Here is a 26,860-nt window from a genome sequence, read left to right on the forward strand (position 1 = left end):
AATCTCAGTTAAGTTTCTTACATGTAATAATGGTTTAATTTTGGCATATGAGCATTAATCTTTGCATGATTCTTAAACTGACATTGTGGATTCATCCATTTTATAACTCTGTGGCAACAATACATGTTGTGGCAGAAGCAAAAAAAAAAAAAAAAAAAAAAAAAGATTTTTTATTTATTATTTTTTTTCCCAAGCAAGAATAAAACAACCGTCAAGCTCCCCTGCAGGACAACCACTTAGTCAGCCCCATGAAGAACAGAGTGCATTACTTTTGGAACTACTAATTTTTTTTAATAAATGAAATGCATCTGGTATATCATTTCCTTGATTGGCAAGAATTCTGGCCATAACATTTTATACTGCATTTGTTCACTCTTTCTATATATTATTTAACAGCTTCAGGAAACGGAATTTTGACAGGAATATCTACAGGACCAGTATAACCATTGTCCTCAAATGTTTTCAGCTTTTCAATGTATTCCTCTGGCAAATGATGTTCAATGGCACCTTGAATTATTACAGCCTTGTATACTGCTGATGGCTTTTCACCTAAATTTTCAAGTGTATTCTTCTCATATGTGAAGCATTCAACTGAAGAACCAGCAGTATCTTCAACAGCTACTTTAATTGCATGGTATCCACTTTCCTGCCTATGGAAATGAAATAACATATTTTAACATACTGGCATGACACAAAGACACACACATTGCACACACACACGCACGCGCACACACACACACACACACACACACACTTTTGTGCAGTGTGTGTATCTAGTTCAGATATTTAGCAAGCAACCACCACTTTTTTTTTTTTTTTTATATTCCCATAATAAAGTTCAGATACCCACAAAATTTCAGAGCTACTGACATCAGCTAGAATAGATTCACTTCACAATTTCCCATTGTCTTGTTTACTCACAGTTTATTGGTAGGAATTCTATGGTTCTAATAAAGAGTTTGAAAGCTCATTTTCAATATATAATATATTTAACAATATTTCAACATACTTTGAAAATGGCTCCTAAAATTTGGGCATCATGTAAAACAAAAAAAAAGGGGGGGGAAGAGTTGTGTTAACTTTGTGTTACAGTACTTTATATGTGAAAGTTAAACAGTGCACAGTAGTGTTTTATTATAGTCTAAATCAGTGATGGGCAAACTTTTTTAGGAGTGGGCCAAAAAATAAGAAAATTTTGGCGGGCCAATATAATTTATTATAAAACACAATTAGTAAATTTATAAGAGGAGTTTACCTCAATATAGTACGTGGAACACTTCCGTATGATACCCTCCAGAAATTAAAACGGAAAAAACGAAAAAATCGACAACTTACCGGTACATAAAAGTAAAATATAAATAATTAAAGTAAAATATAAATAATTAAATAATCAATTTAACACAATTCAAAATCAATTCAAAACAATTAAAATTCAAATTAGCGCAATTAAAAGAATCTAACGAAAATATTCAAAACGATTTTCCTTCCTGAAGCTGACAATGCTTTTCGACCGACTGTCGTGATCACAGGAATGAAAATTCATTTCAGGAATGAAAATTCAATTTCATTCCTGTGATCACGACAGTCGGTCGAAAAGCATTGTCAGCTTCAGGAAGGAAAATCGTTTTGAATATTTTCGTTAGATTCTTTTAATTGCGTTAATTTGAATTTTAATTGTTTTGAATTGATTTTGAATTGTGTTAAATTGATTATTTAATTATTTATATTTTACTTTAATTATTTATATTTTACTTTTATGTACCGGTAAGTTGTCGATTTTTTCGTTTTTTCCGTTTTAATTTCTGGAGGGTATCATACGGAAGTGTTCCACGTACTATATTGAGGTAAACTCCTCTTATAAATTTACTAATATTATTATCAACGTAGAACATATTGAGTATCACAGCTCTGATTCATACTATATAAAACACAATAAAGATTCAAAAAATAGTATATTTTAAAAATTCTTTAATACTAATGAGATGAATAAAGTTGTGACTGCATTTCTAAAAGTTCCTCATAATCTGGTTCAAACTGGGATGTACTGATTCTGAGAAGTGAAGTTAAATGCTTATCTGTCAGTCTGTTTCTAATACAACTCTTTCAAAGTTTCATTGTAGTAAACACCTGTTCACATCTATAAGATGAAGCAAACATAGCACTAACTTTCTGGGCATGAGATATCAGATTTGGGAAACTTGATTTCAACAAAGACTTGTAGAACTCTAATTTTGGGACATTGAGAAACAAGTGTTTGAGGTGATTGTTAGATTGCAATTCAATTAATTCAAGCTGCAAGTCCGGTCTCACTACTTCACAGTCCACATTAAAAGGCACGCTGAAAATATCCAAGTCTTTTTCAATGGCACTGAAGTCTTGAAATCTTCATTCAAATTCAAGATGAAGTTTTCTCAGGCCATCTTCGTAGCTCTTAAGCTTGTCTTTATTTACTGGGGCTATTGAATTTAATCTCGGGAAGTGAGACAAGTCGTTCTTAGCTATCTGATTAGCAAACAGAACAAGTTGCAGTTTAAAACCTCTGAGATGGCCCCCAGATATTGTCGATAAATTGATTTTTTCCTTGCATTTTGGCATTCAACTTGTTCATGTGACAGAGATAACCTGTGAAAAATGCAAAGTCCAAAAGCCATGCTGTATCTTCCAATATTTCACACTCCACAGACCACTGTTTCTTATGGAAGAATGACACTATCTCGTCTTTCAACTGCCAAACTCGCTCGAAGACGCGTCCTGCACTTGGCCACCTAACTTTCGTGTAATACAGCACAGAGTATTCAGATTGCATGGACTCAAGAAGATCTCGAAATTGTCTGTGAGTAAGCCCACGAGATTGAATAGTATTTACAAGATTCACAATTACATCAAGCACAGGTTTCATATTCAAGACAGATTTACACAGGGCATCTTGATGTACAATGCAATGTAGAAAGACAAAATTATTCCCACGGTATTTTTGATTAAAGATGCCAACAAATCCAGATTTTTTTACCTGTCGTACTTTGTGCTCCATCGGTCGTAATATTACATATGTTTGTTATGGGTACTTTCAATGTTGAAAGCCCTTCCTGAAATTCATGAAAAATATCAGACCCTGTTGTTGTTCCTTTTAACGACCGCATGAATGCCAATTCCTCAGTAATAGAAAAGTTTTCATTAACACCTCTTATAAATAATACTAGCTGAGCAGTATCATTTATATCAGTGCTTTCATCCATAGTAATGGAGCAGAATTTAAATTGACCAATCTTTGACTCAAACTGTGATGTCAGATTTTTATTTATGGCTTCAACTTAAGTCACAGTTTTTCGGGATAAGCTTACAGTTTCAAAATCATTTTTCTTGTCAGGACATAAAACATCACAAACTTGGAGCATACAGTGTTTAACAAACTCCCCATCAGAGAGAGATTTATTACTTTTAGCAATATTGTATGCTACAATATAACCTGCATGTGTAGCTGCTTTCTGAGAACTATTTATTTTCTTAAAAAAATTTTGGTAACTTGATAATTTTTTGAGAAGATCTTCTACTTTTTGTTTTCTTTCATATTCAGACATTGCTTCGTAATTGGAATATTTATGCTTAGAAGTGAAGTGGCGGGAAACGTATTCTTTGAAGACTGCTATGGTTTCATTGCAGATGAGACACAGTAGTTTATCCTTTACAACTGTGAAAAAGTACTTCCAGGTCCATTCATCTTTGAAAACGTGGCACTCCGAATCAATTTTACATTTTTTAGTAGACATTTTGGGGTTGAAATATTTTACTAACATCCACAATAAAACTCACAAGCACCAACAACAATACTATTTTTAATAATTTCACCATTGTGACACTAACATTCAACATTTATGAAGTTGGAATGCATCGGCCTGTCCGCCATCTTTCCATTCAATGGTATGTTGAATGGAAAGGATCTGTAACCAAGTTACAAAGGAGGTTAGGCAGGCGAAGGCAGATTACAAGAAATCTTTGGCAAGGGATGCAAAGAAAAACAGCAAAGAGTTCTTTACTTATGTAAACTCTAGAAGGAAGGGGATGAATCAGATTGGTCCACTTGATATCAATGGGTCATCGATGTTGATGATCCTGCTCAGGTAGCTAACAAACTAAATGAATATTTTTACATCGACATTCACACATGAGGAGTTATTCAGCGAGGGGAATAGCAGAGGTGTATTCAACTCTGGCAGTAAGCTAGATAATCTTGTAATAACTGAGAGTAAAGTGGAGGAGAAATTGTTGAAGATAAACACAAGAAAGGCACCTGGGGTGGATGGGATCTATCCTGTTATATTAAAGGAGGCAGCAAAGAAAGTAAGCAAATCCTTAGCCATAATTATGAGAGCTTCCTTGGACTCAGGGGAGGTACCCACAGACTGCAGTTGTGCAAATGTGACCCCAATTCACAAAGAAGGATCAAAGGCTGACACAAGTAATTATAGACCTGTGAGTTTAACTTCTGTTCCAGGAAAGTTAATGGAGGCACTGAAGGATCATCTAGTCAAGACTTCAATTATAGCTCGGATACAGCATGGTTTTGTTAAGGGGAAGTCTTGCCTGACCAATTTGATTGAATACTATGATGCAGGGAATAACTTTGATATTATATACTTGGATCTAAAGAAAGGCTTTTGATACTGTTGCACATGGAAGACTGCTGCACAAATTGGAGCAGTGTGGCATTGGAGGCAAATTGCTGCTATGGATAAAGGGGTGGTTGAGGGGGAGAAGACAGAGAGTGGTAATCAATGGACACTGCTCATCGTGGACTAATGTTATCAGTGGAGTCCCTCAGGGTTCAGTGTTGGGTCCATTATTGTTTTCTGTATTTATAAATGACATTGATGATGGTATATTAAGCTTAATGTCCAAGTTTGCAGACGATACAAAGGTTGGCAGGGTTGTCAAGGACACTACTGACACTATGCTGCTGCAACAGGATCTGGAAAGGTTGAGCAGATGAGCTGAGAGGTGGCAAATGAAGTTTAACATTGACAAATGTAAAGTGCTACATATGGGAAACAGCAACCCCAGAGCAACGTATCAACTCTGTGGTACTACACTGACAGTGGTAGAGAATGAAAGGGACCTGGGGGTGGTTGTGCAGGCAGATATGAAGTTCTCTGAGCACTGCAGATAGGCGGCAAGTGTAGCTCACTCATGGTGTCTTGTCAATGATACACAGGAATTTTTCTAGCAGGGATAAGGAGGTGATTATTCCCTTGTATAAGGCAATGGTCATGTCACAACTTGAGTATTGTATACAGGTCTCTAAGCCTCATTTCAAGAAGGATGTAGAGCTGCTGGAATGAGTACAGAGAAATAGGCGGGTAGTTGGTTGGTGGAACAGACTTTCATCCCTTGTTTTGGAAGTTGATAGCCTAAATAAGTTTAAGGCTCAGCTGGACAGGTATTTCGAACGAACTGAGGGGTGAAGTGGAAGTGGTTTTTTTTTTTTTTTTTTGGCTGATGCTGCATAAGCTTGCTTTCGTGCATCAAATGACTCTACTAATGCTAATGTTCCCGCTTTGTGCACATTCCGAACTGACTAATGTTATTTGATGTGATCATGTGGACAAATATTAGCGCCTCTGTTTTCGTTAACATAAACTCATAAGTGGTATATCCAAATTCTTTCAAAATCTTGTTTCTATTTTTTTAAAAATTTAAATATAAAAGCAAATAAGTATATTTTATACATATTTATTAAGGCAGGTTCCATTTTTTGCACAGGCAAAAGTTTTTAAATCAATTTCTATATAAATTATCACAACTATATTTTGCATATGCAAAAAATATTCAAATTTCTATGTAAATTTTTGCATAGGTAAAAAATGGAACACACCCTTAAATGAATTTCTTTAAAACATTGAAAATTTCTATACTATTGTTTTAAAATCTGCGGCAGGCCGGATAGAACCTCTAGGTGGACCGTAGTTTGCCCATCACTGGTTTTAATCATTGTTTCTCAATACTTTGAGGATATTTCAGAAAATGTAAGATATTGATAGAATACCCAAGTCTACATAAAAATTCATTTGTTGTCAGTACAAAAAGATATTCTTCACGATGCTCATGGAATATCAGTCCAAAAGCACTGATCTAGATACTTTAGTAAATCATGTTTTGGCTAGTGGGGTATATTATTAAAGCATATATGTACCGCAAAGTATTATACAACTAGCATTAGCATAGACATACGATGCAAGAAAGCAAGCTTATGCAGCATTGGCCAAAAAAAAAAACCCCCTCCCATTTCACCCCTCCATTCCTTCCAAATGCCTGTCCAACTCAGCCTTAAATTTATTTAACCTATTAACTTCCACAACAAAAGATGGAACTCTGTTCCACCAATCAACCACCCACACTGGCTAAAGGCAAATTTCCATACATCTATTCTACAACTCTTTCCTCAATTTGAATCTATGCCCCCTCAGGTTCTTAATCGGAGCAAGAGAATCCCATCAGCATTCAGCTTGCTCAACCCATTCAAGGGCTTATACATCACAATCAGATCACCCCGCAGGTGCCTACTCTCCAGGCGCTGCGATTTGCAGAATTTAAGACTTTCTTGGTAAGAGCACCCTTTGTTCCCTTCACCAACCTTGTTGCCCTTCTTTGTATTCATTCTAGTAACTCTACATCCTTCCTAAAATGAGGCCTCCAGACATGTACACACAGTACTCTAGGTGTGGCCTGACCACTGCCTTGTACAACGGGATAATCACCTCCCTGTCCCTGCTAGCAAAATTCCTATGTATCATTGACAAGACTCCATGACCTGCCCTGGCAACCCGTCTGCACTGCTCAGCAAACTTCATATTTGACTGCACAATTACCCCCAGGTCTTTTTCACTTTCTACTTCCTTGAGTGTAGTACCACACAGTTCATACATTTCTCTTGGGTTATTGCTACCCATATGCAGTACTTTGCACTTGTCAATGTTCAACTTCAGTTGCCATTTCTCTGCCGATTTGTCCAACTTACCTAGATCCAGTTGGAGTAGCATACTGTCTTTACTGTTGTTAACAACCCTGCCAACCTTTGTATCATCAGCAAACTTGGACATTAATCCTGATATACCTTCATCAATATGACTGATGACTACACAAAACAACAATGGACACAGCACCGAACCCTGGGGAACTCCACTAATAACATTTGTACACAAAGAGCAGTGTCCATTGATTACCACTATATGTCATCTCCCACTCACCCATCCCTTTATCCATTGTGGCAACTTACCCTTAATGACATACCGCTCCAATTTGTACAGCAGTCTTCCATGTGCAAGTCTCAAAAGCTTTCCTGAAATCCAAGTATATTAGATCAAAATTATATTTGACATTCAGTTCTTCTGTGACAACACCATCGTATCCAATCAAATTGGTCAGACAAGACTTCCCCTTAACAAAATCATGCTGTGTCCGAGCTATAACTGAAGTCTTGTCTAGATGATCCTCCAGTGCTTCTTGAACCAGTGCCTCCATTAATTTCCCTGGAACAGAAGTTAAAGTAAGAGGTCTATAATTACTTGTGTCGCCACTTGATCCTCCTTTGTGAATTGGGGTCACATTTGCACATCTCCCGTCCATGGGTAACTCCCCTGAGTCCAAGGAAGCTCTCATAATTATGGCTAAGGGTTTGCTTACTTCCTTTGCTTGCCTCCTTTAATATAACTGGATAGATCCCATACACCCCAAGTGCCTTTCTTGTGTTTATCTTCAACAATTTGTCCTCCACTTTCCTCTCAGTTATTACAAAATCATCTCGCTCACTGCCAGATTTTAATTCACCTCTGGAATTCTCCTCCCTGATTAACTCCTCATGTGTGAATGTAGATGCAAAATACTCATTTTGTTTGTTAGCCACCTGAGCAGGATCATCAACAGTTGAACCATCAATATCCAGTGGACCAATCTGATTCAACCCTTTCCTTCTAGAGTTTACATAGGTAAAGAACTCTTTGCTATTTTTATTTGCATCCTTTGCCAAAGATTTCTCATAATCTGCCTTTGCCTGCCTAATCTCCTTTGTGACTTGGTTACAGACCAGCTTATATCTATCATAGGCTTCCATGTCACCCATTAATTTATATGTATCCCATGTATTTTTCTTTTCTGCCACATGTCTCATCTGACATCCATTTAGGCCTAAACCTTGAACAATAGTTACCTTAACACAGCCCTTTACTTGTTCCACTATGACTCCCAGGAGTCCTGGAAATCTCCATTACCTTGCTTTCCAGGCTGCTGCTCAACGTTGAGTCAGTTTGGTGTGACATAAGCACTGGGAAAGCAAAAATGAGGGTAGGAGTTTGTTATAGGCTTAATGGATCTGATGAGTATGATTATGATTAGCCATAAGGTGCAAGGAAGCCTGAGGCTTAAGCTGCACCATCAGCTAATGGGAGATTTTAACTTGTGGGTTGTGAGTGTGCAAATGACCAACCCACACTTTAACTTGTTAAAGTGTGAGTTGGTCACTTACACACTAGCAGGACTTGTGGATTTATTGGATGACTGTTTTCTACAGCAACATGTCCAAGAGGCAAGCAGAGGGAGTAATACTCTTGATCTGATTATCAGTAGTGATCATAATGTACTGATGTGGGAATTACTTAAAGATGCTGTTGTTGTTGGTTTGGATTTTATTGGCGCATTAGCATCCAAGGCTATAATGCGCCAAGACCACTTAAAGATACAACTACCATCACGGCTAAAGGGAAGGGCTTTTGCTTTCGTAAAGGTGACTGACTACAGGGATCTCAGAAAGTTTTTAAATTCTGTACAGTGGAATTAACTGATGATATTACCAATGTTGAATTCTAAATGGGAAGCCTTCAGGGACTTGATTTTGGAGGCTACTAGGCTTTTCTTACGAACAAAGAAATACATTAACCAGCCACTAGGCTGTTCAATGTTTTTTTGGCCTAAGTGGATGTCAGATGAAATAATGAGATTTGTAGTGGAGAAGAAAAAAATGAACGAATTACATGTAAATTATCAGGTGACACAGAAGCCTATTGCAGATATAAGCTAGTCTGTAATCAAGTCACAAAGGAAGTTAGGCAAGCAAAGACAGATTACAAGAAATCTTTGGCAAAGGATCTAAAGAAAAACGGCAAAGACTTCTTTACTTATGTAAATTCTAGGAGGAATGGGATGAATCAGTTTGGTCCATTTGATATCAATGTTTCGACTGTAGATGATACTACTCAGACAGCTGACAAACTGAATGAGTATTTTGCATCTACATTTACACATGAGGATTCTGTAGGGAACTGGAGGCCAGAAGTTTATCAAACTCTGACAGGGAGCTAAATGATTTTGTAATAACTGAGCACAAAGTGGAAGAGAAATGGTTGAAGTTAAACATAAGAAAGTTAACTGGGGTGGATGGCATGTATCAAGTTATATTAAAGGAGGGGCAAAGGAAATAAGCAAACCCTTAACCATAACTATAAGAGCATTCTTGGATTCAAGGGATGTCCCCATTGACTGGACATGTCCCAATATTTCCCCAATTCACAAAGGGGGGGGGGATCATCAAAAGGTGCCAAGAGTAATTACAGGCCTGTTAGTTGAACTTCTGGTGCAGGGAGCAGGTTAAACTGGCTATAAAAAGTAATGCCAGATCATCCAGACACGACTGCATTTATAGAAACGAAGGTATGTACAGTATCGCTAAGTAAAAGATAAAAACATTACTGTATTTAAAATGAAAAATAAAAGATGATAAAAATTTAAACGATTATAAAAGCAAATTATAAAGATTATAACAAGATTAGAAAGGTTAAAAAATACTGTTAATAAATATATGGCCAACATATGACCAGATCAACTTACGACCGACTTCTGTTCTGACATGTCAGTCAGAACAGAAGTCGGTTGTAAGTCGACGACCAACTGTACTTGGATTTAAGACTGGTGTACAAATTGGAGCGCTATGGCATTAAGGGCAAGTTGCTGCTATGGATAAAAGTGTGGTTGAGTGAGAGAAGACAGAGCGGTAATCGACAAACTCTGCTCTTTGTGGACTAATGTTATTAGTGGAGTCCCCCCCCCCAAGGTTTGGTGTTAGGCCCATTGTTGTTTACTATATTTATCAACAATATTGATAAAGGTGTATCAGGCTTAACATCTAAATTTGCAGTGATATAAAGGTTGGCAAGGTAGTTAATGATAAATGACAGTATGCTACTGCAACAGGATCTAGAAAAGTTAGGCAGATGGGCTGAGAAGTGAGAACTGAAATTTAACATTGACAAATGCAAAGTTCTGCATATGGGTAGCAGTAACCCCTGAGAAAACGTATTGGGGGTGGGAAGTCCATACATGGTCAGCACATATTTAATTACATGCCTTTATGTGGGCATGCACTTTCTAGATCAATAAACAAATTGTTTCTTTTAAAATGTGCAGTTAAGTGGTTATAATTAATTTAATCTAATTTTAATGGCAATCTGGTTCATGGAGTAACTGAGAAATAGAATGTGCTGCTCAAACTTTTTTTTTTAAATATACAAAATATAATTAATTAATAGTACTGTTTCTTTGAAATTTCAGAATAAGACTTTCCCCAGGGTTGGTTATTGAAAAAAAAAAAAAAAAAGTTATTTTGTATGAATTTCTTTCACTTACCTACAGTTTCATCTTATATCTTTGCAAAAATAAGATATACATTATTTAATTGACCACTTCCATACATAACTGGAGGGAAGGAGGGAGAGGCAACAGAACTTTATTAAATAATTCAAATTTTGCTTTACCTTTACCTTGGAATTTTGATTATTTAAATGTAAATAAATTACACCAACAAAATTCACTATACATAATACTACAGTTATTTGATTTCATTTTTTCCCCATTAAATAAAGTACTTTTTTCTTTACCTGTCTAGATTATGACACTGATCAGAAGGCAACTGCCATAAAACTCCCCAGACATAATATTTACTATCTTTCACAATAACTGCTGTAGCTCCTCTCCAGCCATGAGCATGACCATCAAATGCAAGTCTATAATCCTGTAAAAAAGATATAAAGCATTTTAAAATATAGTTTATTCAATATATTTACTCTTAATACACACTAAGCAAGTTAATTTTAAAATGTATTTTTAAAAATTTTGGTTTTTTTTCTGTTCTGATACTATTTGCATTAAAGTGATATGCTTGAAAATGATTCACAGAACCATCCTTCATTAACATCATGCTTAAATTCACATTTCCACACAATGTTCTCCAACATTCTATACTCTGGGTATAGAATGTTGTAATATTGTAATAACAGAGCAAAGTGGAGGAGAAATAGTTGAAGTTAAACATAAGAAAGGCACCTGGGGTGGATGGGATCTATCCAGTTATATTAAAGGATGCGGCAAAGGAGGTAAGCAAACCCTTAGCCATAATTATGAGAGCATCTTTGGACTCAAGGGAGGTCCCCATGGACTGGAGATGTGCAAATGTATCCCCAATTCACAAAGGGGGCACGAAGGGTTATACAAGTAATAACAGACCAGTTAGTTTAACTTCTGTTCCGGGTAAAATAAGGGAGTCACTGGTTAAAGATGCATTGCAGGATCATCTAGACAAGACTGCAGCAATAATTCAGACACAGCATGGGTTCGTTAAGGGAAAGTCTTGTCTGACAAATTTGATTGGATACTATGATGTGGTTACAAAGGAACTGGATGCAAAACATAATTTTGATATCATATACTTGGATTTGAGGAAAGCTTTTAACACTGTTGCACATGGAAGACTACTGTACAAATTGGAGCAGAATGGTATAAAGGGTAAGTTGCTACAATGGATAAAAGGGTGGTTGAGTGGGAGAAGACTGAGGGTGGTAATCAATGGACACTGCTCTTCGTGGACTAATGTTATTAGTGGAGTCACACAGGGTTCGGTGTTGGGTCCACTGTTGTTTTTTATATTTATCAATGATATTGATGAAGGTATATCAGGCTTAGTGTCCAAGTTTGCATACGAAACAAAGGTTGGCAGAGTTGTCCATGACAGTATTAGCAGTTTACTACTGCAACAGGATCTAGAAAATTTGGGCAGATGGGCTGAGAAGTGGCAACTGAAGTTTAAAATTGACAAATGCAAAGTAATGCATATGGGTAGAAGTAACCCCAGAGAAATGTACCAACTGTGTGGTACACTTAAGGTGGCAGATAGGCAGCCAGGGCAGGTCATGGGGTTTTATCAATGATATACAGGAATTTTGCTAGCAGGAAAAAGGAGGTGATTGTCCCTCTGTATAAGACAATGGTCAGGCCATGCCTTGAATACTGCGTACAGGTATGGAGGCCTCATTTTAGGAAGGATGTAGATTTGCTTGAGCGTGTACAGAGAATGGCAACAAGATTGGTGAGGGGAATGAACGGATCCTCTTACCAAGAGAGGCTTAAGACTAGGCACCTGTGAGGTAATCTGATTGAGGTGTATAAGGCCTTGAATGGGTTGAGCACAATGAATTGTGATGGGATTCTTCCACTTGTTCAGATTACGAACCTAAGGGGGCATAAATTCAAATTGAGGAAAGACAGATGTAGAACAGATCTGCGGAAATTTGGCTTTAGCCAGAGCGTGGTTAATTGCTAGAACAAACTTTGATCTGTCGTTGTGGAAGTTGATAGGTTAAATAAATTTACGGAGGAACTGGACAAACATTTAGATGGAATTGTTTTGTAAATTTTTTTTTTTTTTTTTGGCTGATGCTGCATAAGCTCATACAGTTGCATCACATGCCACTACTACTACTACTATAAACGTTCAGTAATATTTGGAGTTTGCTATTCTGATTCGGGATCTTTGGTACCAGTGCAGAAGTTCTGAAATCAGAATGGTTGATGGCAAGAGCTATCTGCTCATATTTTCAAAAATGGTTTTTGGTTTAGTTTTATTTTTTTTTATTTAGGAGCATTAGCAACTAAGGCCATATTGCTCCGGGGATATGCGGTGGTCATTCCCTGACCTTTCCACATCCTCTGTATTTGGTGGGCACGGGTTCGAACCCCGGTCTAATCAAGAAGTGTATGCTACGCACTGCTGCTCCTGCTCACCTGGCTATGGAGGCGCCTTTCAAAAATGGACCATTAGGATAAATGAAGGATTTTGAAATGAGATGCATTTAGGGGACTTTATTTTAAACTGAATATATGCATGTCTATATGTTTTGTGGCAACTTTCAATAAATATTCCTTGTTGAGACACAACTAAAAACAAAGCACTGAATACCAATCTCTTGTGTGTCACTAGGTGACATGCACAGAGAAACACTAAAGTCTTATGAATGACTACAAAGTTATACACAGTACACTTGCTTTATATGCACTGTCCTTCCTTTTATACTTAATCTATAATACAATTACAAAAAAAAAAAAAAAATCCACAAATGCTGAATGTTAGAAGTTGTGCTTGTGTGAGCCATCCTGGATATGTTACTGTTGTTTTGGGGAGGGGTTCAGAACACGATACCTGGACAGTAGCATTAGTAGACACATATGATGCAAAAAAGCAAGCATATGTAGCATCAGCCAAAAAAAAAAAAAAACCACTTCCACTTCACCCCTCAGTTCCACTCTCTGTCTTCTCCAACTCAACCATCCCTTTATCCATAGCAGCAATTTGCCTCCAATCCCACACTGCTCCAATTTGTTCAGCACTCTTCCATGTACAACAGTATCAAAAGCCTTTCTAAGATCCAAATATATGATATCAAAGTTATTCCCTCCGTCCAGTTCCTTTCTGACCACACCATAGTATCCAATCAAATTGGTCAGGCAAGACTTTCACTTAACAAAACCATGCTATGTCTGAGCTATAACCGAAGTCTTGTCTATATGATCATGCAGTGCTTCTTTAACCAGTGCCTCCATTAATTTTCCTGGAACAGAAGTTAAACTAACAGGTCTATAATCACTTGTGTGACCATTTGATCCTGCTTTGTGAATTGGGGTCACATTTGCACATCTCCAGTCCATGGGTACCTCCCCTGAGTCCAAAGAAGCTCGCATAATTATGGCTAAGGGTTTGCTTACTTCCTTTTCTGCCTCCTTTAATATAACTGGATAGATCCCATCCACCCTGGGTGCCTTTTTTTGTCTATCTTCAACAATTTCTCCTCCTCCAATTACAAAATCATCTAGCTCACTGCCAGAGTTTAATTCACCTCTGGCATTCCTCTCCCTGAATAACTCCTCACATGTGAATGTAGATGCAAAATACTCATTTTGTTTGTTATCCACCTGAGCAGGATCATCAATAGTTGAACCATCAATATCCAATGGACCAATCTTATTTATCCCTTTCCTTCTAGAGTTTGCATAGGTAAAGAACTCTTTGCTATTTTTCTTTGCATCCTTTCAAAAAGATCTCTCATAATCTGCCTTTGCCTGCCTAATCTCCTTTGTGACTAGGTTACAGACCAGCTTATATCTACCATAGGCTTCCATGTCGCCCATTAATTTATATGTATCCCATGCATTTTTTTTCCTCTGCCATATGTCTCAGTTCATCTGACATCCATTTAGGCCTAAACTTTGAACAATATTTCTTAGTTGGTATGTAAAGCCTAGTAGCTTCGGCACCTCTGTAGCCAGGTGGGTAGGAGCAGCAGTGCGTCGCACACACTTCTTGATTAGACCGGGGTTCGAGCCCGTGACCACCAAATACGGAGGATGCGGAAAGGTCAGGGAATGACCACCGCATATCCCGGAGCAATATGACTTTAGTTGCTAATGCTCCTAAAAACCAAATAACAAACAAACCTAGTAGCTTCCATGATAAATTCTTTGAATACTTCCCATTCTGAATTTGCTGTTGGTAACATCATCAGTTGGTCCCACCATATAGAATTTAAATACTGTCTCAGACCATCGTAGTCGCCTTTACGAAAGCAAAAACTCTTCCCTTTACCCCTGATGGTAGTTACCTCTTTGAGTAAATCCCACTTCAGCACACGGTGATCACTGCCACCTAGTGGTTCCTTTATCTGCTGATTCTAGCATGTGTAAGATGCACTTTTCAGTTTGCAACATATAAAAATGGAGTAAAACTAACAAAATACAGTAGTTCTGTTACAATGGTATTTAGAAACTAGGCTGTCTGTGCAGTGACCTAACAAGTATTTAAGGGTTTAAAATAAAAGTTGAGTAAACTAAATGCCGATAGCATATTCACACATTTTCAGATGACACATGCAAGTGAACATAACATTAATTGAAAAGGATGATTTGAAACCAATTACATGAAAATTTGGACTCTGGCAAAACGTAACTAACTGATTGTTGAAATAAAATTCCACCTAGTGTTGTGGAAGTAAATATTGGTTAAAATAAACTTAAAGGCCTGAAAAAATTATTAAAGCAGATGAGCAATTAAATTATTATCACTGACAGTACTGGCAAATCATGCAAGGAAGCAAGCATACACAGCATCAGGAAAACAAAAAAAAAAAAAAAAAAAAAAAAACACTATCCGACTCCTCTAATAATATGCCCAATTCTTGCTTATATTTATTCTTCAATCTACCTACTTCCATGACACTAGACAGACATTTCTCCTAACAATAACTCTGGTTGAAAGCAAATTTTTACACATCTATCCTTTTTAATTTATGTCCCCTTGTGTGACAAATTTCCTGAGAAGGAGTTAGAATATTAGCAGCACCATACCTCTTTGAAAGCATAAAAATCCATAAACCAGGTTCCCCATCCATAAGTATTATTAGTAGCAGACTTCACTCTGGGCAGATCTCAAATTGGCTAGTACAACTCTTGACTAGTACTTGAATCACATTGTGTGAATTGATGTCCATGGGCTAACTGTTGATAACTCTGCTCAGGTTGCGGAAAATTTGAATTGGCATTTTGCATGAAATTCACATGTGAGGAATTCTTTAAGGAAGATGCCAGAAGTTTATCAAACTCTAATGAGGAGCTAAATGACTTCAAATGTAACAACTGAAAGGAAATTATTGAAGATGGACATAAAAAAGCCACCTGGGGTGGATGGAATCTATTAATTATATTGAGGCAGGCAGCAAAGGAGGTAATCAAACCCTTAGCCATAATTATGAGAGCATCTCTGGATTCAGGTCTTTTCCCTTCCCCACAGGACTGGAGATATGAAAATATAAACCCAATTCATAAAGTGGAATCAAAAGGCAACATGCATAATTACAGACCTGTTAGCTTAATGTCTGTAGCAAAGAAAATAATGAGATTACTGGTTAAAGAAGTAATGGAGGCCCATTTGGACAGGCATGCAATTATACTGCAATCACAGCATGGATCTGCCAAGGGGCAGTCATGTCTAACCAATCTGATAGGTTACTATGATGCAGTGACCAAGGAACTGGATGAAAAAATAATTTTGACATAATATACTTGGATTTTAGGAAGGCTTTTGATACCATTACATGTAAAAGACTGCTGTACAAACTGGAGCAATGTAACATTAAGGGCAAGTTACTCCTATGGATAAAGGGATGGTTAAGTGGAATACAGAATTGTTATCAAAGGACACTGCTCATTGCAGACTAATGTTATTAGTGGAGTTCCCTGAGGTTCAGTGCTGGGTCCATTGTTGTTTTCAATATATATCAATATACTGTATATCAACTAGGGCTTACAATACCGAGATCCTGGTAATTTTTTCCGATATTAAAATACCAGTATTGATACAAAAAATACCGGTTTTTCGGTACTAAAAAAATTGTTTATAATTTAATCACATAAAGGTTATAAAATCACCTTTATGTGATTATGACGTCGTTATCTATACTAGCAAATGTTCGATAAATCATTGATAGGACACCATGCAACATGGCAAGCTCCACAATTCTCGGACAACTTCATGTCTGACCGTATCGTAACTCCCAGGTCCAGTTCCTCCACTACTAAACTTTAGTTCAACTCCACCAAATGTACAAGTTATTTTGGGGTTCCTGTTTCCCAGGTGTAAGACCTTGCATTTTGCTGAATTAAAGCATAGCTGCCACTTTTCTGATCATCCAGGAAGTCTATCTAGGTCACTAGGAGTACATGATGAGAGCCTTGTCGATCAATTCGGCCCTGGAAAGATTGTGCAAGGCTCAAGGGGTAGAATTTTTTTCAGCTTGGTTTGTACTTGTTAACAGGAGAAACTGCTTCTACAGGGATGGGATGCACTTAAATAGAAACGGTGCAAGAATATTTGCTGATGCTATTGAGGCAGTGTTAGGTGGGAAGCAAAACTGCTAGCTTGGTGGGGGGTACAAGGACTAATAGAAGCCACTGCAGAGGTGAAAGTGATTCTTGCACTGCTTTTATTGGAATAAGCAGCAGCTTGGAAAACAAGATGCAGGATATTTCAGAGACTGCTGGGAGTCACTGCGGTACAAGTAAACACATGGGTTGTGTTAGGGTAGCTAAGAATAGGAACAGGTGCATGTATACTTGCGTGTACACCAATGGTAGGAGTTTGGTAAATAAATTTGATGAATTTGAGGTATTGCTCAAAACATCAAAGGCAGATACTGTTTGGATATCAGAGATGTGGTGTCACACAGATATAAGGAATGCAGAACTGGAATTTGGGAAGTACAATGTCTACAGAAAGGATAGACAGGACAGGAAGGGAGGAGGGGTTATGCTATTGGTTAAGAAACACATAAAATCCAAGGAAGTGAAGCCAGTTGACATCGCTGGACAGTGCAGTGTCGGGTCAGCTTGGTGTGACATAAGTACTGGGAGATCAAAATTGAGAGTAGGAGTGTGTTATAGGCCTAAGGCATCTGATGAGTATAATAAGAAACTGTACGGGGAAATAGAGTGGGCCAATAAATCAGAGAGTCTTATAATGGGGGATTTTAATTTCCCAGATATTGACTGGAATTTGTGGGTTGGTCACTCACACACTAGAAAGGCTTTGTGGATTTATTGGATGATGTTTTCTATATCAGCATGTTGGGAGGCAACTACAGGGAGTATCTCTTGATCTGATTATCAGTAGTGATTCTTCATGCATTAAGAATCTGCAGATAAAGAAACCACTAGGTGGCAGTGATCACAGTGTGCTGAAGTGGGATTTACTCAAAGAGGTAGCTACCATCTGCTTTCATAAAGGCAACTACGATGGTCTGAGACAGTATCGTCTCCGACCATCGTCTCAGACCAACTGATGATGTTACCAACAGCAAATTCAAAATGGGAAGCATTCAAAGAACTTATCTTGGAAGCTACTAAGCTTTACATACCAACTAAGAAATACTGTTCAACTTTTAGGCCTAAATGGATGTCAGATGAACTAATAAGACATATGGAACAGAAGAAAAATGCACAGGATACGTATAAATTAATTGGTACATGGAAGCCTATGATAGATATAAGTTGGTCTGTAACCAAGTCCCACAGGAGATTAGGCAGGCAAAGGCAGATTATGAGAAATCCTTGGCAAATGATGCAAAGAAAAACAGAAAAGAGTTCTTTACCAACGTAAACTCTAGAAGGAAAGGGATGAATCAGATTGGTCCAGTGGATATTGATGGTTCAACAGTTGAGGATCCAGTTCAGGTGGCTAACTTACTAAACGAGTATTTTGCATCTACATTCAAACATGAGAAGATTCAGGAAGGGGAATGCCAGAGGTGAAGTAAACTCTGGCAGTGAGCTAGGTGATTTTGTAATACCGGAGAGGAAAGTGAAGGAGAAACTGAGAAGGATAAACATAAAAAAGGCACTCGGGGTGGACTGGATCTATCTAGTTATATTAAAGGAGGCAACAAAGGAAATAAGCAAACCCTTAGTCATTATTATGAGAGCTTCTTTGGACTCAGGGGAGGTACCCATAGACTGGAGGGCACCTGCGTAGCCAGGTGGGCAGGAGCAGCAGTGCGTAGCACACACACACTTCTTGATTAGACCGGGTTCAAGCCCGTGACCACCAAATACGGAGGATGCGGAAAGATCAGGGAATGACCACCGCATATCCCCCCGGAGCAATATGGCCTTAGTTGCTAATGCTCCTAAAAACCAAACAAACAACACAGACTGGAGATGTTGCAAATGTGACCCCAATTCACAAAGGAGGATCAAAGACTGACACAAGTAATTATAGACCTGTGAATTTAACTTCTGTTCCAGGAAAATTAATGGAGGCACTGGCTAAAGAAGCACTGCAGGATCATCTAGACAAGACTTCTGTTACAGCTCGGACACAGCATGGTTTTGTTAAGGGAAAGTCTTGCCTGGCCAGTTTGATTGGATACTATGATGGAGTCACAAAAGAACTGGATTCAGGGAATAACTTTGATATTATATATTTGAATCATAGAAAGACTTCTGATACTGTTGCACATGGAAGACTGCTGCACAAATTGGAACAGTGTGGCATTGGAGGCAAATTGCTGCTATGGATAAAGGGGTGGTTGAGGGGGAGAAGACAGAAAGGGGTAAACAATAGACACTGCTCACCGTGGACTAATGTTATTAGTGGAGTCCCTCAGGATTCAGTGTTGGATCCATTATTGTTTTCTGTATTTATAAATGATATTGATGATGGTATATCAAGCTTAATGTCCAAGTTTGCAGACAATACAAAGGTTGGCAGGGTTGTTAAGGACACTACTGACGTTATGCTGCTGCAACAGGATCTGGAAAGGTTGAGCAGATGGGCTGAGAGGTGGCGAATGAAGTTTAACATTGACAAATGTAAAGTACTACATATGGGAAACAGTAACCCCAGAGCAACGTATCAACTCTGTAGTACTACATTGACAGTGGTAGAGAATGAAAAGGACCTGGGGGTAATTGTGCAGGCAGATATGAAGTTCTCTGAGCAGTGCAGATAGGCGGCAAGTGTAGCTCATGGTGTCTTGTCAATGATATATATAGGAATTTTTCTAGCAGGGATAAGGAGGTGATTATTCCCTTGTATAAGGCAATAGTCACGTCACAACTTGAGTATTGTATACAGGTCTCTAGGCCTCATTTCAAGAAGGATGTAGAGCTGCTGGATCATATTCTTTGTACAGAGAAGGGCAACAAGATTAGTGAATGGAACAAAGGGTTGCTCTTACGAAGAAAGGCTTAAGTTGTGCAAATTACAGTGTCTGGAGATTAGGCACCGGCGAGGTGATCTGATAGAGGTGTATAAAGCCTTGAATGGTTTGAGCATGCTCAGTGCCGATGGGATTCTTCCTCTTGCTCAGAATAATCACCTGAGAGGGCATAAATTGAAATTGAGGAAAAACGGATGTAGGATAGATGTGCCGAAATTTGCCTTTAGCCAGCAGGTAGTTGGTTGGTGGAACAGACTTCCATCCCTTGTTTTGGAAGTTGATAGCCTAAATAAATTTAAGGCTCAGCTGGACAGGTATTTGAACGAACAGAGGGGTGAAATGGGAGTGGTTTTTTTTTTTTGGCTGATGCTGCATAAGCTTGCTTTCGTGTATCATATGCCTCTACTCTGAAGAAGCTCTGCTTGGCGGCAATCATTAACTACTCTACTGATCTTTACATCACCTGCAAGTTTAGACCTCATGCCCTCCATCCCTTCATAGATGCCATTTAAGATAATCAAAAACAACAGTGGTCCCAATACTGATCCTTGGGAAACCCCACTTCTTACATTTATCACAACCCTCTGCCTGGTGCCATAAAGCCATCGTGCTATCAATCTAAGAATTTTTCCTATGATTCCAGCCTGCTCCAACTTAAACAGTAACCACTCGTGTGGAACTGAGTCAAATGCTTTGTTGAAATTCAAATAAACAATGTTGAAATTATTCCCTAAATCCAGCTCACGAGTGACCTGTCAAAATGGCTAACCAGGTTTGTTAAACATGATTTTCCCTTTAAAGAACCATGCTGTGTATCCAACAGAATTCCATTTCCATCTAAATGATCCTGAATTCCACCCTTGATCATTGCCTCTATGATTTTCCCTACTATTGAAGTTTGACTGGCCGGTCGATAATTTCCCATTATACTTCTAGAACCGCCTTTATGTTCCAATTTACACAAATCCAATGGAATCTCTCCCGAGTCCAGTGATGCTCTCATAACTAGCCTTAATGGTTCAATGCACTCACTTGCCACCTCCTTTAAGATTATAGTATATATGCCATCAACCACAGAATCCTTACTCACCTGTAGGGGCGAAAGTTCTCATTAAATAATCATTTGAAATTTCAACATCATTAATTACGTTTTTTTTCAACTTCACTTCCATAATATCTCATTGACAAAGGTTTTTTTTAAATGTAAATATCTATGCAAAGTAACTGTTGATTTCATCTGCAACTTCAGCTATGTTATCTAATACTATCCCACGTCCATTACATATGGGTCCAATCTGATTTGTCCTTCTGTTTTTTGAATTTATACATGTGAAGAATTCCTTAACTGCACTCTTTGCTCTCTTCCAGATTCAGTAAAGATACTATAATGAAAATTATAGTTCTCTTAATAAAACTTCTTTCTCCTTCAGAAAATGATGAATATAATTCAACCATGGAAGTCCAACATGGAACAGAACATCAGCATTCTGCAAATTCTTTCCAAAATAAGGAATTGTCTGACTCTAATGAGATTTTAAAAGACGAACTTGATTCGGAAATTAATGAAATACTTTTAACTATTTTTGCTAAAAAAAAAAAAAGTTCAAAGACTAGAAAATATGGACTGAGATCGTCTACGATTATCTCAGTACAATATTACCAGAATAGAATCCGAAAGGGCATTTTCTGTCGCTAATCAAATATTGTATGTACCAAAATTAGATCTATTTTAAACGATCATACTATTGATTGCATATGGTTCTTAAGAGTTCACTTTATTTGGGCAGGTAGTGTGGATGCTTAAACATAACTAAACTTTTCAGTAATAATGTATTTTTTGTTTTTAGAATAACTGTATTTTAATGATTTTTTTCAGAATATTTATTATTGCAATAAAAGTTTATTTAAAACATGAATTCAAGTAATTACAGTCTTTGTTTTTTTCCTTACTTTATTGCACCTAACTGTCATCAAAATTTATTGCGAAAAACGTTTGTTCTTGGAATACCAGTATCCTGGTTCCATAAATTAAAAATACCGAAATACCGATATTAAGATTTTGACTGGTATCGTAAGCTCTAATATCAACATATCGACAAAGCAAATTAAACTTAATGTCTTAAGTTTGCAGATGATACAAAGGGTAGCAGGGTGGTTAATGACAGTAATCAGGGTGAGCTACTGCAACACGATCTAGAAAAATTGGGTAGATGGGCTGAGAAATGGCAGTTGAAGTTTAATGTTGACAAATGCATGGTACTGCACTCAGGGTAGTTTGTTTGTTTGTTTTGTTTGGTTTTTAGGAGCATTAGCAACTAAGGCCATATTGCTCCGGGGATAAGTGGTGGGCATTCCCTGACCTTAGCATTAGCATTAGCATTAGTAGAGGCATTTGATGCAAGAAAGCAAGCTTATGCAGCATCAGCCAAAAAAAAAGAAAAAAAAAAAAAAAAAAAAACCCACTTCCACTTCATCCCTCTGTTCGTTCAAAATACCTGTCCAGCTGAGCCTTAAACTTATTTAGGCTATCAACCTCCGCCACAAGGGATGGCAATCTGTTCCACCAACCAACCACCCGCTGGCTAAAGGCAAATTTCCGCACGTCTATCCTACATCTGTCTTTCCTCAATTTGAATTTATGCCCTCTCAGGTGATTTTTCTGAGCTAGAGGAAGAATCCCATCAGCATTGAGCATGCTTAAACCATTCAAGGCTTTATAGACCTCAATCAGATCACCTCGCTGGTGCCTAGTCTCCAGACACTGTAATTTGCAAAACTTAAGCCTTTCTTCGTAAGAGCACCCCTTTGTTCCATTCACTAATCTCGTTGCCCTTCTCTGTACTCGTTCCAGCAGCTCTACGTCCTTCTTGAAATGAGGCCTCCAGACCTGTATACAGTACTCTAGGTGTGGCCTGACCATTGCCTTATACAATGGAATAATCACCTCCTTATCCCTGCTGGAAAAATTCCTGTATATCATTGACAATACTCCATGAGCTACTCTTGCAGCCCGTCTGCACTGCTCAGAGAACTTCATATCTGCCTGCACAATCACCCCCAAGTCCCTTTCATTCTCTACCACTGTCAGTGTAGTACCACAGAGTTGATACGTTGCTCTGGGGTTGCTGTTTCCCATGTGTAGTACTTTACATTTGTCAATGTTAAACTTCATTTGCCACCTCTCAGCCCATCTGCTCAACCTTTCCAGATCCTGTTGCAGCAGCATAGTGTCAGTAGTGTCCTTGACAACCCTGCCAACCTTTGTATCATCTGCAAACTTGGACATTAAGCTTGATATACCATCATCAATATCATTTATAAATACAGAAAACAATAATGGACCCAACACTGAGCCCTGAGGGACTCCACTAATAACATTAGTCCACGATGAGCAGTGTCCATTGATTACCACTCTCTGTCTTCTCCCCCACAACCACCCCTTTATCCATAGCAGCAATTTGCCTCCAATGTCACACTGCTCCAATTTGTGTAGCAGTCTTCCATGTGCAACAGTATCAAAAGCCTTTCTAAGATCCAAGTATATAATATCAAAGTTATTCCCTGCATCCAGTTCTTTTGTGACTGCATCATAGTATCCAATCAAGTTGGTCAGGCAAGACTTCCCCTTAACAAAACCATGCTGTGTCTGAGCTATAACTGAAGTCTTGTCTAAATGATCCTGCAGTGCTTCTTTAACCAGTGCCTCCATTAATTTTCCTGGAACAGAAGTTAAGCTCACAGGTCTATAATTACTTGTGTCAGCCTTTGATCCTCCTTTGTGAATTGGGGTCACATTTGCACATTTCCAGTCTATGGGTACCTCCCCTGAGTCCAAGGAAGCTCTCATAATTATGGCTAAGGGTTTGCTTACTTCCTTTGCTGCCTCCTTTAATATAACTGGATAGATCCCATCCACCCCGGGTGCCTTTCTTGTGTTTATCTTCAACAGTTTCTCCTCCACTTTACTCCCAGTTATTTCAAGATTCTGTAGCTTACTGCTAGAGTTGAATACACCTCTGGCATTCCCCTTGCTGAATAACTCCTCATGTGTGAATGTCGATGCAAAATATTCATTTAGTTTGTTAGCTACCTGAGCAGGATCATCAACAGTTGACCCATCAATATCAAGTGGACCAATCTGATTCATCCCCTTCCTTCTAGAGTTTACATAAGTAAAGAACTCTTTGCTGTTTTTCTTTGCATCCCGTGCCAAGGATTTCTCGTAATCTGCCTTCGCCTGCCTAACCTCCTTTGTAACTTGGTTGCATATCAACTTGTATCTATCATAGGCTTCTGTGTCATGTGTTAATTTGTAAGTATCCCATGCATTTTTCTTCTCTGCCATATGCCTCATTAGTTCATCTGACATCCATTTTGGCCTAAACCTTGAACAATATTTCTTAGTTGGTATGTAAAGCCTAGTAGCTTCCAAGATAAGTTCTTTGAATGCTTCCCATTTTGAATTTGCTGTTGGTAACATCATCAGTTGGTCCCACTGTATAGAATTTAAATACTGTCTCAGTCCATCGTAGTCGCCTTTACGGAAGCAATAACCCTTCCCTTTACCCCTAATGGTAGTTACCTCTTTCAGTAAATCCCACTTCAGCACACTGTGATCACTGCCACCTAGTGGTTCATTTATCTGCAGATTCTTAATGCATGAAGAATCACTGCTGATAATCAAATCAAGAGTATTACTCCCTCTAGTTGCCTCCCGAACATGCTGATGTAGAAAACAATCATCCAATAAATCCACAAAAGCCCTGCTAGTGTGTGAGTAACCAGCCCCCAAATTCCAGTCAATATCTGGGAAATTAAAATCTCCCATTATAAGACTCTCTGATTTACTGGCCCACTCTATTTCCCTGTACAGTTCCTTATTATACTCATCAGGGAAATAGAGTGGGCCAGTAAATCAGAGAGTCTTATAATGGGAGATTTTAATTCCACATCCTCCGTATTTGGTGGGCACAGGCTCGAACCCCGGTCTAATCAAGAAGCATGTGCTACGCACCGCTACTCCTGCCCACCTGGCTATGGAGACGCCACTCAGGGTAGTGAAGAATGAAAAAGACCTGGGGGTAATTATGCAGTCAGACATGTGCAGGCCAGCTCATGAAGTTTTGTCAATGACACACAGAAACTTTGCTAGCAGGGATTATTATTATTATTAGCCATATGGTGCAAGGAAGCCTGAGGCTTATGCTGCACCAAGCAAAAAAAAAAAAAATTTCTGAATTACCCAAAGAGAGAGAGAGAGAGAGAGAGAGAGAGAGAGAGAGAGAGAGAGAGAGATAGAAGGGAATCACCAAGAAAGAGAAGAATGATGATATCCAGCTCAGGACCCTAGGTGTGCCAAGCCCATACTCACCAGATGTGAGCCCCTGGAGATAAGGTGATTAGCACTTTGAATGAGGCCATAGTTAGGCCACATCTTGAGTACTGTATATAGGTCTGGAGGCTCCACTTTAGGAAGTGATGTAGAGCTGCTGGAATGGGTGCAGAGAAGGGTAACCAGATTGGTGAAGAGAAAAAAGGGTGCTCTTACCTAGAGAATCTTCAGTTCTTCAAATTGCAGCGTCTCAAGACCAAGTACCTGTGGGGAGATCTGATTGAGGTGTTCAAAGTCTTGAATGGATTGAGTAAGCTGAACGTTAACGCTATTCTTCCACTTGCTGAGACTACACATGAGGGGCCATAAATTCAAGTTGAGGAAGGATGGTTGCTTGATTGCTGGGGAGTTTTCTATCTGTTGCTGTAGAAGTGGATGGGTTGAATAAATTTGAGGGAGAACCAAACAAATTCTTGGAGGGTACGGATGGGTAAACTGGTTTTGTTTTTTTTTTTTTTGGCTGATGCTATATAACCTTGCTTTCTTGTATAAATTGCTATTACTATTATTATTGCTATTGCTGCTATAAAACAAATCCGATGTGGTTACAACTCTAATGTATATGAACATTTGAAAAAAAAAAAAAAAAACAAGAGAGATAAAACATCCTTACTTTAAGTTTGGCTATTGATTTAAATCGGGCTGTTGGATTATTTATATGTAAACGCTGGCTAAGAAGATTACTGCCATAAGCAAAATACAAAACTTGATTATCCCCACCGCTCTTGCTACAAGTAACATTCATATTTCGCACACAATATTTTGTAATAATTCTCGATTTACTCAAAATCGCAGGGAGACGAAGCCAATTGCAAGGGAACATATGGACAAAAACGACTACAATCTAAACAGTCATCAGAACTTCTGTGAACCAACTAAATTCTCGGCTTAAATTACGTAGAAATCGGTGATAAGACCAAAGCAGCCAATCGAAAAAGACAACACAAACGCACAACATCACCACGTGCTATTCACAAAATCAACGAAAGACGTTAAGCTCAAAAAAAAAAAAGAAGAAGCTAATTACAGTACGAAATACTAATCTAAAAAATAATTAATAATTTTCAAAAATATTTAAAAAAATTAATAAATAAAAGTTCTCTTGACATAAATTAGCACGCTAGATGTAATTAGAGGTCAAATTTTATAAGCTGGTACCAGAATGGTACCAGCTTATACCGGCTGAAAAGGCGAATCCAAATCCTGTTAAATAAAGCAAGGAACTTTCACGGGTTATTTCAAGCAAATATGCAACTCGAACAAAATACACAATTTACACACATAGTATACTGGCGCCATATAGCTTTAGTTGTTTTGGCAACCCTGACATCCACCTAAGTATTGGATGTCAAGGTGAAGGAACGCTGTTCCATAAACTTTTTCCAGTATA

The 26,860-nt window shown here is 38.2% G+C and overlaps 1 protein-coding gene across 1 annotated transcript; it reads right to left on the reverse strand.

Moving 5' to 3' along the window:
• Nucleotides 1–225: 225 nt before the first annotated feature.
• On the reverse strand, nt 226–26,330 carry LOC150078615 (gamma-glutamylcyclotransferase-like). The gene is made up of 3 exons (XM_090382850.1): nt 26,084–26,330; nt 10,920–11,053; nt 226–650 (listed from the first exon to the last, which is right to left on the reverse strand). The coding sequence occupies exons 1-3, from the start codon at nt 26,291–26,293 to the stop codon at nt 386–388; spliced, it is 609 nt and encodes a 202-aa protein (XP_090238976.1). The 5' UTR covers nt 26,294–26,330; the 3' UTR covers nt 226–385.
• Between the last annotated feature and the right edge of the window lie 530 nt (nt 26,331–26,860).

The sequence above is a fragment of the Mastigoproctus giganteus genome, chromosome 10, assembly GCF_048544385.1.
Source record: "Mastigoproctus giganteus isolate SK-2022 chromosome 10, ASM4854438v1, whole genome shotgun sequence".
Lineage (NCBI taxonomy): Eukaryota > Metazoa > Arthropoda > Arachnida > Uropygi > Thelyphonidae > Mastigoproctus > Mastigoproctus giganteus.

Coding starts and splice junctions, on each gene's coding strand:
- LOC150078615 (XM_090382850.1), bottom strand. CDS start 26,293: ATGTTCCCTTGCAATTGGCTTCGTCTCCCTGCGATTTTGAGTAAATCG. Junction 11,054..26,083: donor AATCAATAGCCAAACTTAAA/GTAAGGATGTTT, acceptor TCTTTTTTACAG/GATTATAGACTTGCATTTGA. Junction 651..10,919: donor CAGTGTCATAATCTAGACAG/GTAAAGAAAAAA, acceptor TCATTTCCATAG/GCAGGAAAGTGGATACCATG.